The sequence below is a fragment of the Bombus flavifrons genome, chromosome 6 (assembly GCF_040668555.2).
Source record: "Bombus flavifrons isolate JBK064 chromosome 6, iyBomFlav1_principal, whole genome shotgun sequence".
Classification (NCBI taxonomy): domain Eukaryota; kingdom Metazoa; phylum Arthropoda; class Insecta; order Hymenoptera; family Apidae; genus Bombus; species Bombus flavifrons.
Window position 1 is genome coordinate 8,159,408 of NC_138447.1, and position 14,857 is coordinate 8,174,264.

Consider the following 14,857-nt stretch of genomic DNA (forward strand, 5'->3'; position numbering starts at 1 on the left):
TACCACCAGTTACCAACCACCCTGTATATTTTATCTTTGTTTACGTATATGTATAGTCACATGCATGTATAACATATAAATATGCAAAATTAAAAACAATTATTATTTTAATGTGATTTTATAGAATGAGCAAGAATAAAATTTTTTAATTATTTATGTATTACTATAAATATATAGTTCTCATTTATCAAGAAAAGAAATTACATTAGTTTGCTTTAAACTTTTGAACATACATATATATGTATGTGTGTATACATATGTATACATAAATACTTACGTATAAATATTTATGTTTTTACTTTTTATCGATGATTGTCAATATCTTTAATTCAAATGAACTATGACAATAAATTAGTTATACGCTGTATACACATAAATTAATAGAATGTACATATAAATTAGACATGGTAAAAAGTAATAGTTGAAATTACTCATTTGAAAAGAAATTATATCACTACTGAATTTTATGTACAAAAATTATTAATATATATACTGATTATTTTCATCATTCTTTTATATTCTTAATTATTCATTTTTTATCCTGCGCTCATGTTACGTTTCATTTTTATATCTCCACAATAAAGAAGTAAACACTAACTTATCTATTGCCGGTTTTTCATTAAATTCTTTTGCTAAATATAATTTCAAAAATAATCGCATAAATACAATAATTTATTGTACAATTATAAAATTCAGATTGTTATGAATTTTACGTTAATAGTTCCATTCATCAGTACATTTGAAAACTTTACAAGTATATAAAATAATATACGAAATTTCTTAGTTGTAGAAATAAACAACATTAACAACATTCTCTTCCGAAAACAGTCTATGTTATTCCTTTTCAATTTGTTTATATACAAGTTTGATGAATAATAGTTATGCTATATATTATAATAAAATGTAAAATGATAATATTTTAACATCACAATTTTTTTTAGTAGGTTTATTTAAGGAGTTGCTTCGAATTCCAAATATATTTTTTTATACTGTAACACATGTGTATTGTTAGTAACGTGGATACAATGGTTTAATTATAATTTGGTTTTAAAAACGAAGAAGCAAAATGACTACTTGAAAACAGAAAAGATAGGAACGAGATAAAAACAAGTGAAGCAAGAAGATTTCTAATACAAAGGTAAAAGTAAAGGGAAAGTTTTATTTCGCGTATGTGAGAGGGTATAGAGAGGGTGAGGGAGCGACAGAGCGAGAGGGAGGCAGAGAGGGAAGAAGAGAGAGGGAGGAAGAGAGAGAGAGAGAGAGAGAGAGAAACAGACAGACAGACAGAGAGAAAGAGAAAGAAGACTAAATATATATTTCTAAAATTTTAAATGATGAAAAATGTTTGCACAAGTCGAGAAAATTTGTATTTCCTGATCATTTCATTCAATAGTTGTCCGAAGAGTCCAATTCTGACAAGAAGTTTTCTATTATAGATGGCTTTCGTTTATTCATTTCATCGTTTCTTAATTTGTGGCGAGCAGATCGTGTAATATCCTTTTGCAGATCCTATAACAGATCAAGAAGATATCAAACCTGTCTATTACCGCTTTCTTAATATTTTGCTCGATTAACTTTCGACGTATAGATAAGAAAGATAAAATAATTTACATCGTCAAGCAAAGCAATCAACAGTTTTGACTTCGATAGAGGAATGTAAGGAATACGATGTCTTTCTTCAAATTCCTTGATGCAATTTATGTTTCCTTCACTCCCCTCGCATCCTAATCCGTACATGATCGGGAACATTGCACGTTTTCTTGACATTGAACCTCTACACATTTGATGGTACGGAAATGCTCTATGGAGATATAAGGAATATAATTACTGTTCATGTTTCTCATATTTAGACTGTGTATTTCTATACATTTATACGAATTTTGAAAGTGCAAAAATGTATAGAATGCGTATGGTATGATGCAAAAATATATAAAATATTCAAAGTATAGTTTCTACAATACTTGGTGCGTAAAACGGATCTCTGCTTAGATTCCATTCGTTTAATCGTGTTAATAAAAATATAAATTTGCATAAACATCCGCAGTCTACTCATATCATTAAATTTAATAAAAATATATGCATATGTATACATACTCGCAATTCACGCTTTCACTACGTTCACTCCGAACGTGAAAATAACAAAGTAGGATGGCAAAAATGATCATGCATCGTTGGATGTAAGCCACAACCTGTAAACAATTTCGATAATTATTATTCATATACGAGTTTTCAATATTCGAGAAATAATAAATCAGTTCGTTATTGTTTTATATATTTTACGTCGCTAACGATAAAAATGGAAATAACTTAAGAAACGAATCGACGTCATATAAGTCTGTCTGTGCGAAAGCAGAAGTCATTGAATTTCAGCAATTTTCGTGTCCGGCTTGTCAATCGGGGGAGGGAAGACGACTTCATCCAAAATCAATATCAGATTTCCTTTTATTTTCAACTTGACGAAGGCAAAGGGAGAACAAGTTCGTGGCGTATCACCCAATTTGCGCCAACCTGTTCTTTTCCACATCTTGTTCTTGTTATTTGCGAGCGAACGTTTCGAATGCAGCTCTTAATAATCTCATTGGATAGAAAATATCGCACGCCGAAACGTACAAGGGTCTCAAAATTTAAGTGGGCGTACGTTGCGTCTGACATTGATTTACTAAGAATAAAGAATACATAAAAATGCGAAATATACGAGATCGAAGTTTCGCAATGTAGAAAACATATTTGAAATCGTTTCTTTTCTAAATTCGTGAAATATAATTTTATAACTTTATACCTTTTAAATGGTAAAACGCTAAATTTGATCTTGGTGAAACCAATAACTTAGTTTGAAAAGAAAATAGCCGTTTTCCCGTAAAAAGCTTTCAATACCGATTGAAAAAGTATACGTTAAATGTATACATTACTTTTAATATCTTTGTTATTTTAACGTAATAATCAAAGCGGTTGCCTGCAATTTACCTCTGATTCGTTCCTAATCCAGGTCAATTAGTTAATTTCCAGTTTACGTGTAGTGTTTCCTGAGAGGACATGTGCTGTCGCGATTCGATTCAGATTTCGCTGGGCATTTACCTATGTACTTATACGTACGTATGCCAGACTACGTATAACAGTCTCATGAAGAATTTGTAAACGGAATATAAATCGGTGTTTCCGATGGTTATCGATTAAACGCCTATAGTCGTCGCATAGTAGATTTAACAAGGATGATAAAATCACGATACGTGAGATAAATCTTAATGCGTCTTCCGGGTGCTTTGTCGAACAATTTTAATCAAGATGTAAAACGATATTTCGCGGTTAGGGCAAAATTATGCTCGCCGTTATACATTTTAATATCCTTAAATCACGATTAAAATCGCTCTTTCAACGACATAGGTAGACACGTGTTTTCGATAGTGTCCTTTGTTGCTTTTTTCTCTATATTTTTCTTTTTTTTTTTTTTTTTTCGGTTACGATTTTTATTTGTAACATATTGCAACTTTCGAGGCAACGATATGAGACTATCAAGACGAAAGTAATATTTCTTTCCGGCAATCGCAAACATGTAACGTTAATTTTTACTCACGATTGTCGTTCGACGACGTTCATGTATTAATTTGGAATTTATCAAAGGAACCACTGAACAGGGTATAGGTAGTAGGTGGTGACGGAACCGCGCGGTAATGTTGCACATGGTTAATTTCAGCTAATTGGTGGGTATTGCAATTACAGAAATTATGCAAATTGATCGACAGTTGACGATACACTCTAAAAAGCTTTGGCATAACCACAGCAACTATTGAAGTACGTCAGGGTCTTCTTTTTGTTTTTGACTTCGTAAAGGAGAAACCAGCGTAATCTTTCCTGTTTCTATCAAAATCGCTATACATACATTTATACAACATAGTTTCTTTATAGTGATAGATAAGAACGATAGAAATTTAAATATTTATTAAAAAAAAGAAAAAAAAAAAGAACGAAACTCAGAGACTTGTTGATATACAAATAAAATACTGTTCATTTACGACGTGAATATCGTTTTATATTTCCCACACGCATCAGAGGTAATGCGGTTGTGAATGTGCAGCAAAAACGTTTTTGCTTTGATGGAAAATGTACAGGGATGTCGGTGGATTTTTAATTGAAAAAGACCGTCGTAGTCTTCGGAAATGAGCGTGTTCTACAAACTCAGATATATCACGGTATTTTCACCTTTTTATACGAATGCTGTAGCATGTTGTTAGCACGGGTACTGACATTCTCGTCTATATTTCTTCATTATGAAATACGATACGTTACGGCGCTACCATAACCGTACGATCTTATTATTTGATACAGGCAATTGTCACGTAAGTTGATTCAAATATGAGTTGACCCGAAACCACATTTACCTACCATTTCACGTGCTTTTTACCAAAAAGTTTAGAAGCTTTTTTTTTTCAATTCCGGAATCACGAATGAAAAATAAACGAAATTAAGCGAATTTAAACTGATAACGATAACGGCCCGCAACAAATTAATTATCAGAGGGAAAGTTTTTCGTGTGGGTTTCGCAATGGAATTGTTCGATCTATCCCCCTTTCGATGCGATGGTATCAGTTACCGCTTTTTCGTGGAACCATTCACTGTTTGCTCACAGGCAGTTACGTAATGGCGACTAATCAAACGCTATTAACATAATGTATAAATTTCGTGTAATTCATTGAAAATCGGTGTTCGAGGGGATGAAATCTAAAGTCTCGAAGGATTCTTTTGTCCCTGTTCTCCTATAATCTTTATGCCTTGTTAGGGAACGCTTTAGGCAAAAAAGAAGTTGCGTATCGACCTCGGGACGAAAATGTTCCACCTACGCGTTGATATAAAAATTTCGAATGATTTAAAAATTTATCTTTATTCCAGTCAAATATAACACGTCCGCTGTATGTTTCTTTTGTATTATCATTAAATTCATTTAATACTAAAAGTAAGAGCTCGCATCACTGGTCACGTGGAATTTTTTGCTAAAGATCGAACAATGTATTTTCTTTCATCTGTTATTATTATACCGATCTTTGTCCTCTTTTTTCCCCCCTATAATTTTCATTCTCATTTGGCATCAAATTTATCAAAGCTTTTATATCTGGTTACATTTATGTGATAATTAGTGAGACGCTTATAATTTATAATACGTACAAGTCGATGTTCATTTCTACGGAGGTTAAATGAATTTGTATGCCGATTTTTCACGCTATTCCTTGATAGAAAAGCAGAATATCTACGAGCTACCTCTGGTATTTTCCACTGATAGTCAGCTTTAGAATAAATAACATAAATTTCGGCACGGACGATGCACGATTTGCTGTCGCGTCTGTTCGTCGTAACTCGTTGGAACGAGACGGGTTATTAAATTTCGTCCGAGGTCACAGTCTGCTGATCCGAATCGAATCATTACATAGACGAACGCTTATAAAAGTTGTCATCTTGGTCGTTGTAATCGTTTTATCAAATTGTCCAGACTCTACAATTTTTTTAACTCGACCTCACGAATCTAGATAATGGCATTTTCGAACCGTTCATTTGTTCTATAAAACGATTCGCGTTCGTTTCTATCATTCTCAAAATGCAAGCGACTTTGCTAAAATTCCAATATAAATACCGCAGACAATTTTCTACAGCAAAAAATTTTCAAAACAAAGTTGCAGTACCAAGTGCTTTTAGTGCTAAAAGTGCTTTTTAGAAAGAAACGCAGGAATTGTATAGTGAGCGAATTTTAAAGGGAGCAGCGATATTTACACTTGATGTCGAATCGGTAATCCGTAAGAAAAATTGTCTTCGTTGGTAAAATTGAACGGAAATATAAGAAGCGCAAATAATTATTCAGGGAGGTAGAGTGGACAGAGAGCGGATGGGAATAAGGAGAAGAAGGCAAGCGAGATAGTAGGGAAAAGCTAGAAACGCACGATTTAACCCCTGGCTCGGAAGTGGGGCGCCTTGGCGTCTCTCTGTCTCGTGGCATAGAAAAACTTCTCCACTCTTCTTCTTTTTCTTTTTCCACGCCTCCCCCTTTTTAGTTTTTCACTCGCACTGTCGTATCCTTTCGCTTTATATCCGAATTCTCCTATACGCACTTTCCTTGTCGTTGAATTCATTTTATTCCACTTTGTTGAAGAAACTTTTCGTTTGACCGTGCGTTCGATCGCGCGAAAGTACGTTGTTCGCGACACAAAATATTTTTACTTCGATTCAAAATTAATCTTTTTTTTTTCAGACGGCTAAAGAAATATACTCAATTTTAATTTAATTTAAGTTAATAAAAAGAGACGTATTTCTAAACGATAATACAAACAAAAAAGAACGTCTATTGGTATAACCAGTGCAAAACGTGTTGACTCTCTGCTACGCGAATGTATAAATTCATCGAGCAGCGGGTTATTTTTTCTCTTAAACTAAAGTTACAACTTTATTCATTGACAGTCGGAGGGTCATAAAATTCACTCGGTTTCCATCATGCTCTACGTAATTCAATGTCCGGATCAGCTCATTGATCGAAAAGAAAAAAAATGTTATTTAACGAATACCGTGAAAGCACGTGAAAACTGGAAACCGCTAATGTTGTAACATGGAATCGTCATTTCAGTACATCGATCTATCATTCTTTCACGTCAGACTGTCGTACGAATTCATGGTGCTGTTTAGCTGCGTATCGAGAAACGAATTATTCATAGCTATCGCGGTCCGTTAGAATAAGGCAAAGGATCTTCGATAATTATGGCCATGAAAATACACAGCTGCTGATCCTGGGTGGCAGTGATGAATCTCTAACGCGTGATAACGAGTACACGAAAACCCGTGGCGCCGTGCAGCTATGGATGAATCGTAAACATTTCTCCCAGTGCAAACAAGAAAAGCTTTATGTATTCGCCGGCGACACATCGAATTAGACGTAGCGTACCCGAAGTGGTTGGATTTCCTTCTAGTTTCCTATCTCTTGCATTCTATTTCATTCCTATTGGTTTCTGGTTCGCCGTCACATCTCATTGTCCGATTGTTATTCTCCAGCCAAATAGAAGACAGAAGACAGAGAGAGATAAACTGATCATAGCAGGCACATTCCTTACATCGTATAATAATTTTGTCCAATGTTGAATTTACGAGGAACGCGGCCAATTATTGTCACGAGATAATTAACTCCCGATAATAACATAAAGTAAATTCTTTTCGCGTAAATTTCTGCGCTAGTAAATTTTGCTTTCTATGGTACGTAAAATGTAGATGTTATAGATGGCATCTTTCTTTTTTTTTTTTATGATTCATAACTCTATTCACAACCACTTTTTCTCGTATTCCTTTGTTGCCTCTATCTCCTATCACTCGTATATCGAGCACATAAATCTACAGTTTAAAGTTATTTAAAAATTTGTCACGTAAGAAAATTCAGCAAACTGCTGTTGTGACGATTCTCGAATTAACGCAGCTTAATCTACTTTGTACGATTATTTAATAAAACTAATTTCACTTTTCTCACAAACCACGCGCCGTTTTACTATATTTTTCTTCCTTTTTTTATTGAGATTAACATTGTGCAACACGGATATGCGTACTTTAAAATTTATCAGTTATGAACAGCAAAAATATAGACGTACGGATGTATATAGTTAATTCACGAAACGATTTTATAACGAAAATATTATCTAACGAATTGCTGGGCCTAACGGTAAGTGCTCGTTACAAACCGTTTCGTTCGTTCGACTGGAGCCGTGTTCGTTAGAATCGAGATGATTTTCCTAAACTCAACGCGACGAATACCGTTGCGCACGTAACTGGTTTGTCGTAAATGACGCGAAGGAGTCCCAGCGATGACAATTTCGTACGATGGAACAGAGAAGATCAACGAACTGTTTGGGTTCAACGCTTCTATCCGATACACGTCACACCTCTGTTTCTTTTCTCCCCCATTGTCTAAGGCGACTTTAAACTAGGTGTGTCAAACTCGCGATATGTTAGAAATAAATTCGTTCGTGTCCATAGACGAGAGTTGTCGTCGAGGGACTTTCAACATTTTCAATGTTCGGTGAAATTGTTGATCACCCTTCTATTGAACCGATCGTGCGAATCAAACGAGAAGAAACGAAAAAAACGAACGTAACGGAGTGCAAGAAAACGAAGATGTTACTGAAAATGCGTTAACACTTACCGTTACCATGTTTGTGGGATTAAAGAGGTATCGCAGGTCGAAGGAATATGCAAATCGTGCTGCCACGTAAAGCGAACAATTTCGAGTTTTTGCTGGAGTCGAAGTTAAGGGTTGGCCTCGATGGTAGCGAACGGTCCTCGGCGATGATACTCGAATGACACCACCACGCGGTGATCACGAGGCACGAGTTCCAGTGCCGACGTGCTGGCTTGTCTCTTGATCGTATGAACGAAGAGGGGGTGTTTGGTACCACGAGAGCTTGAGAGCTTGGAGTTTGGAGGTCAGAGGGCGAGTGATTGGTGGAGCTTGCGCGGGCCACATTTATACTGCAACCACTCACCCCTCTTCTACGTTCTTCTTCCGTACCACCAAGAGAAGCAGAGCTGAATCCACCACTATTGGTACCAGCATCACCGATGTGTTCCTCCTCCACGTCGTTACGGCCGCCCCGTATGTATTGTACACCCTCTGGTTCATTACGTCATTGGATTAGTCTCCACCCCGAACGATGATATCACAGGAAATCCCTCGGCGAAACTGGCGACCGGCGAGCATCGAAAAACTGTTTTTCAGACGTAAAAACTTCTTACGTAGTAAGAACGAAGATTCATGAATGAACCTCTATGAATGAAGCCCGAACGGAGCGAGGACATCGTTTCTAGATACGATATAGCACGATAACTTTCGATTCGTGCAATTGCATTTTCTTTCTTTCTACTCGAAATTGGATTGAAGTAATGATGCGTGGTTTGGTCGTGGACCGTTTGTTTTTGGAAATTTACAGATTGTGATCGGGAAAAGAAATTGCGTGCGTGAAATCGAAGCGATACAGGAAGATGGTTGTCTCGTTACAATTCACGTCACAGTACTTGGAGAAATTGCCATTAGATTATTTAGATCGTTGAAATTTTAAGTTTCGCTTATGACGTTTACTTCCGACGAAATTGCTTCTCTTAAAACGAAATCAATGTATAGACGTCGAAACGAAGAAATATAGCCGGATAGATTGCTTTCGCAACCTTTAGATACAATTGCAGTTGATATTTGTATTTGCACGCTCGAATAGACTTCGCTCTTTTTGGCCGTCAAACCTTCTATCACCATTGTATCTTGGTATATTAAAATCTTCGTAGACTCGTCTGAGCGTAAGGAATCTTCTCCTTCTTCTTCCTTCTTGCTGTTCTTACGTTTTCTTAGACATCGTTCGAGAGTCTCATGCGCGAGACTCTGATTCTCACGATTCAGTGCAGACTGAACTCCAGAACCTAATTAATTAGTTGGTACGTAATTTCGATGATTAGCGTTCAATGAGCAGTGCTGAAGAAAATAGTACAGAAATATTAAGAAATCTATTAACCGGGATATTGCGAGCAAATGTTGTCGAACCGTTTATAATGGAACAGCGGAACTTAATATCAGTTTCGAAAGATACTCTTAAAAAATCACCGACGACGATGGTTAACGAACGTAAGAATTACAGACGCGAGTTTATTATTTTTTTTTTTTTTTTTTTTTTTTTTGAGGAATAATTAACCCACAACGCCCGCGTAGGTCTCATTAAAAACGACAGGCAAGACTTGGCAGGCAGGTATCTGTTTAATATGAAAAAGCAGTCGTTCGCTTTCTTTCTCTTTCCTTCTTTGTTCTTTCTTACTTTTACGCATGGCAAGTGGTTAAGGAAAGTTCGTTTAGAATATCTTTTTATGAATAGGTGAAGCGTCAGTCCAATTGTAAAGAACCTAGATCTTTTGTCTTCGACAACTACTACACCTTTAATAATAATAGAAGTCGTAGTTTCGTAATCGATCGTATCAGTTGATCTACCCTTCAAGGAATTTTCTTGAGCAACACATAACTTTTCCTCCTACGATTACGAATAAATTGGATCTCTTCGTTTCGTTTAATTGCCTGGTGGAATCGTTGCAAGTCGATGAAATCGTAACGATCGTTTTTGTATGATGTTTTCCGCAGTGCGGCCAAAAGAAGCGCGAAAACGGTAACGATCATCAAAAGCTATTGCAATTAATTTGCAATTATTCGAACATCTATTCAGTGGAAATACGTTGAAGAGGGGAAGAAAAAAAGATTCGAAAATGCTTTAATAGTAAGAAGAAAGAAGGGAGGAGGAGTGTGAAGAGATGAGAAGGACAGACTTAGCGGCGCCTTTGGGGCGAAGGATCTGCGTAATTCGGCATTTATCACCGCAACCATTACGTAGTATAGAGCAGCTATATCGACGTACGTCACGAAGAAAGATCTTGCTTTATTCTGTGATGTCACTACCCTTCATGCTTAAATTTTTCATCTGTTTGAACCCAGGCCAAATATGTCGCATCTCATTTCTTTCAGATTTTTGGCGACCATTAAAAAGAACGGTAATATTTTAAGTAGTTTGAACAAAGTTAAATATTTTAACAATCGATGACAAATTCGAAGAAGAGATCCAGAATCGTATCGATGCTTTCATGAAAGTTGATTTCATTCGACGAGAATTTTAATAAGGTTTCACGCTCGAGAGATGGGGTGAAATCGTAGCTTTTACAAAAGGTTCTCGAAGGATGTAAAAGACACCGCGAGCTATTTAGAAGTAATCTCGTTAACATCCACTACGGTTATGATCGCTCTTAATAGTTGCGTAAGATTTATAATCTTTGTCTTTACCAGTCTCGTTTCCTTTTCACTCTTATTCTTTGAGTTACATATAAAATTTGTCCTGGAGCTTTTTAAGCTTCTTTAATTATTTGCGATCACGTTCCCTAACATTTCTTCGACGTTCACTGTGTTCAAAAAACCATTTCGTAAAATCAGGTGAAATACTTATGCAATTGTACGTTTAATTAAATTGTCGCGAAAACTTGTCAGTCCTCTTTCGTCTTTTCTTTCAGTTCAATTAATCGTTTCCAATGCTTTTTTCAATAGATGTATTGTTTTATCTTTTTGCTCTATCATGGTTAACATGTAAGTATACCAAGCAACCTGTAAATGTTTGTGCAAATTTATATCTTTATAAACATAATTGTGGAAATGGTATTTCTTTTACCTACTAGATATTATAACTAATATTATGTTTATAGATGTGTGCGAGAACCGGAAAATGTCGGCAACCCGATAGTCGGAATAAGATACCAGATCAGGATGGGTTGGGTTTCCGAAAATTTCGGAATTCTCCAGTATGTCGAAATTTTCGACAAATATTCTCGTCTCGACCAGATATTATTAGGTTTTCTCATACTTCTAATACTGTACTTCAGATATTTCATATATTTTTGCAATGTTCAGTTATGTGCGATGTGTGCACTTTTAAATTTATGCATAAATGTATAAGCCTTTACAGGATGACACTGAGAACTATCAAATATATGCACTGCCGATCATATGTATTGGAATACTACTGAATAGGAGGATGTTTAGTACAAATTGAATACTTTTCACAGTTTTTATTTGCTGGTTATTTAAAACCTAAGAATCTAAAATACTTAGAATCTAAAATACAAAATAAAAAAGAACTAAATTTTTTCAACCAATATAACGAGTAGGTGTTCTAATATTTATGATTGACAGTGCATATACATATAGGATACATGTTTCTAGAAAACATCGTTTTCATCGTAAACGTATGGTATCTTTCAATAACTTTTCCATTTCATTCAATTGGACGATTGATTGAAATGTTACGACTCATTCGTTTATCTTACTTCGAGTAAACTAACTCGCATTAATGCATCTTTCGACGCATCGATAGTAAAACTACCCTAGCGAACGAGTCCTCTCGTTCCATTCGAAGGATCGATCAGCGGGGAAATCAAACGAACTTTTTAATACGGCTATCGAATCAACGTGACGTAGCTCTCGTACTCTGCTTGTAATAATTGTACTTTTGCGAGAAATTGTTCACAGCTTTCCAACCGATATGTATAAAGGAAAAAAGAGGAACGATGAACAAAGTAAAAAAAGAATAAAGTGAAATCTAATCTTTTTCATCATTCGTTTCTGCAATGGAGAAAATATTGTAATAATTGTAAGACTAAAAAGAAGAAACAATGAACGAAAGAAAGGGAAAGAAGATGAAGAAGACGACTTACGGTAAAAGAGGGTAAGTGAACATGCGTAGGCTATTCAGTTGGCGCCTAGACAAGTATCCCTCTCATATGAATCCAGTGCTCGTTTATGCATTCCTACTTTCATAGATTCTCTTTCGGCCGAATCATTTGAGCAATAGTAAGGCATAATTTTATGGTTTCAAGTGATGGGGTCAGATGCTCTTGTTTTTATCATGGTTATACCGAAAATCATATGGCTCATTATGGTAGAAAATTACTGTGCAATTTTTTTCTATCAACTCATATTCTATTAACTTAACACGATACCTCGTAATTTTTTAGTATCCAGTGATGTACTCTTAGGCGCCACGCGGCTCGAATAATAATTCGATATCTCTGTAAATATAGTGTTGAGCTTCTTCATTGCAAATGATTTTTATGCAAATAAAATTTGTGCAATAATTATTTATTTTTGTGCATCGTTCTTAAAATGACATATCTCTTTTTATAATGTAATTATAATTAGTACTTTGTAGCTGATTAAAGATCTTTTATTTCTTCTGATATTGTTAATGTCTTTCTTCCGTAAACTTATCTATGCAGTTTAATAAAACGCTTTTCAAACGCTGATTGGTTCTTGAGAATACCTATTGAATATATACAAAAATCAATTGATTTATTAAATGCTTAATATAAAGAAGAAGATTTATAATTAAATACAAATTACATTTAATCTAATATTTTATTGTTATGACTTTAAAATTAAAATAAAATTTAATTCTATAATGATGATGATAAATCGAATTTTCTTATATGATTATTGCGCAGTATCGTGGCGCCATCTTACACCAAATTCACTGTATCGCATAAATTCATGTTCCCTCCATTGCAAAATTACAAAGAGAAAAAGAAATAGTAGAGTAAGGACGTAAATAGGTTCTCGACGCATTGAAAAGGACAGCAAACGAATATTGAGTGAGAAGGAGAGAATAGAAGTTATAACGGGAGCAACAAAGAGCAGGAGAACAAGTGCCTTCTGCTGATCAACGGTGTAGCAAATTATTCAATATTCCTGTACATTGACTACAAGAAGCGTTTTACGGTGATTGCTCTGATATTTTGTCGAATTTACATAAGAGAAATTCAGTTTTCTAACTTAGTGTTTAGTCTTTCAAAATAGTTAATACTCTTGAGCAGATAACTTGTTACAAGAAAATGTCGTTTGCATTAAATGTTTTGCTGTATGGACGAAGTGTTTGTGTATCTCAACATTTTTTTATAACCTAATAGTGCATGAAAAAGAATCTTGGAAATTATTTCTTGAATGATGGATATGCTTTTTAACTTATTGAAATGAAAGAAACAACGATGCTTGTATTTAAATAAGAAAACACTTCGTTTATGCACAGAAAATATTTTTTTCGAAACTATGTAGTTGATGAACATATTATAAGTAGTGGTTGAAAATTTATTCTAGATGCCTAACATCAAGCTACAGAGCTCCGATGGTGAAGTTTTTGAAGTGGATGTTGATATTGCAAAGTGTTCGGTCACTATAAAAACCATGCTGGAAGACCTTGGAATGGACGAAGATGAGGAAGAAGTGGTACCTCTTCCAAACGTTAACTCAGCTATCCTCAGGAAAGTAATACAATGGGCTACTTATCATAAGGATGATCCACCTCCACCTGAAGATGATGAAAACAAGGAAAAGCGTACTGACGATATAAGTTCTTGGGACGCAGATTTCTTGAAGGTAAATATCTCATTTCTGTTAATATTATTTATTTTGTAATATTAATGTTAGTTTAATATTAATTATTTTATTAATTATTAATATTATTAATAGGTGATGTTATGAATATATATAATACATACATACAATAGTACATAAAAACATATAATTTTAAATTCAATTAAACTTTATAAATTTATAGGTTGATCAAGGAACTCTGTTTGAACTAATTTTGGCAGCTAATTACCTTGATATTAAGGGATTGTTAGATGTAACGTGTAAAACTGTTGCTAATATGATAAAGGGCAAAACACCAGAAGAAATTCGAAAGACATTCAATATTAAAAATGATTTTTCTGCATCCGAAGAGGAACAAGTTCGCAAAGAAAATGAATGGTGTGAAGAAAAATAGACTTGTTCATGGATACCTGTTTTCTTGGTTATTAAAAATTCAGTTCCAATGTTTGAAATTTTAAAAGTTAATACATGACTTCTATTGTTTTGAAGAAGTCATTAAAATGGTCACAGCACTTTCCATTCAATGCAGCAAATAGTGTATACATTTTAAATTTAAGAATGAGTCACCTTAATGTGTTTGCGGTTTATTTATTTCAGATTCCTTATATAACATTTAACAATACCATTTAGCGTGCATAATGGAAATTAAACATGTTTGTAATATTGTAATGATTGTTATCTCTACTTTAGGAGTATAGTAGATCTGCATAACTATTGTGTTTCATTTACATAGAATATAAATTTAATTTCTACCTTTGACAATTTTTTTACATTATCCTTATATCCTATGATAAAAAACTATATAAATGTGAAATAAAAAATTATTTGTAAATTTATGAAAAGAGAATTTATGTTAGCATAAATTATTAATAATAGTTGATAATTGAAATATACCCTTGAAAGTGA

General features: G+C 34.4%; 2 protein-coding genes and 1 long non-coding RNA gene across 3 annotated transcripts; 1 reads left to right on the forward strand and 2 right to left on the reverse strand.

The window, feature by feature from the left end:
- Positions 1–363: 363 nt before the first annotated feature.
- LOC138181317 (uncharacterized) lies at positions 364–10,996 on the reverse strand. The gene is made up of 4 exons (XM_069116062.1): positions 8,159–10,996; positions 2,095–2,189; positions 1,612–1,801; positions 364–1,509 (listed from the first exon to the last, which is right to left on the reverse strand). The coding sequence occupies exons 1-4, from the start codon at positions 8,165–8,167 to the stop codon at positions 1,387–1,389; spliced, it is 417 nt and encodes a 138-aa protein (XP_068972163.1). The 5' UTR covers positions 8,168–10,996; the 3' UTR covers positions 364–1,386.
- A 12-nt stretch (positions 10,997–11,008) lies between these two features.
- On the reverse strand, positions 11,009–12,939 carry LOC138181321 (uncharacterized). The gene is made up of 3 exons (XR_011173491.1): positions 12,241–12,939; positions 11,203–12,148; positions 11,009–11,134 (listed from the first exon to the last, which is right to left on the reverse strand). It is a non-coding gene; the product is annotated as an uncharacterized LOC138181321 (long non-coding RNA).
- A 198-nt stretch (positions 12,940–13,137) lies between these two features.
- Positions 13,138–14,703, forward strand: SkpA (S-phase kinase associated protein 1 SKP1-related A). The gene is made up of 3 exons (XM_069116067.1): positions 13,138–13,300; positions 13,676–13,954; positions 14,136–14,703. The coding sequence occupies exons 2-3, from the start codon at positions 13,676–13,678 to the stop codon at positions 14,343–14,345; spliced, it is 489 nt and encodes a 162-aa protein (XP_068972168.1). The 5' UTR covers positions 13,138–13,300; the 3' UTR covers positions 14,346–14,703.
- Positions 14,704–14,857: the final 154 nt, after the last annotated feature.

Excerpts from the sequence above, each read along its gene's own strand:
- SkpA (XM_069116067.1), top strand. The coding sequence starts at position 13,676 with ATGCCTAACATCAAGCTACAGAGCTCCGATGGTGAAGTTTTTGAAGTG. Across the intron at positions 13,955-14,135 it reads GGGACGCAGATTTCTTGAAG|GTTGATCAAGGAACTCTGTT; the intron begins GTAAATATCTCA and ends ATAAATTTATAG.
- LOC138181317 (XM_069116062.1), bottom strand. Across the intron at positions 1,802-2,094 it reads AGTGAAAGCGTGAATTGCGA|AGCATTTCCGTACCATCAAA; the intron begins GTATGTATACAT and ends ATATCTCCATAG. Across the intron at positions 1,510-1,611 it reads TGATTGCTTTGCTTGACGAT|GATCTGCAAAAGGATATTAC; the intron begins GTAAATTATTTT and ends GATCTGTTATAG.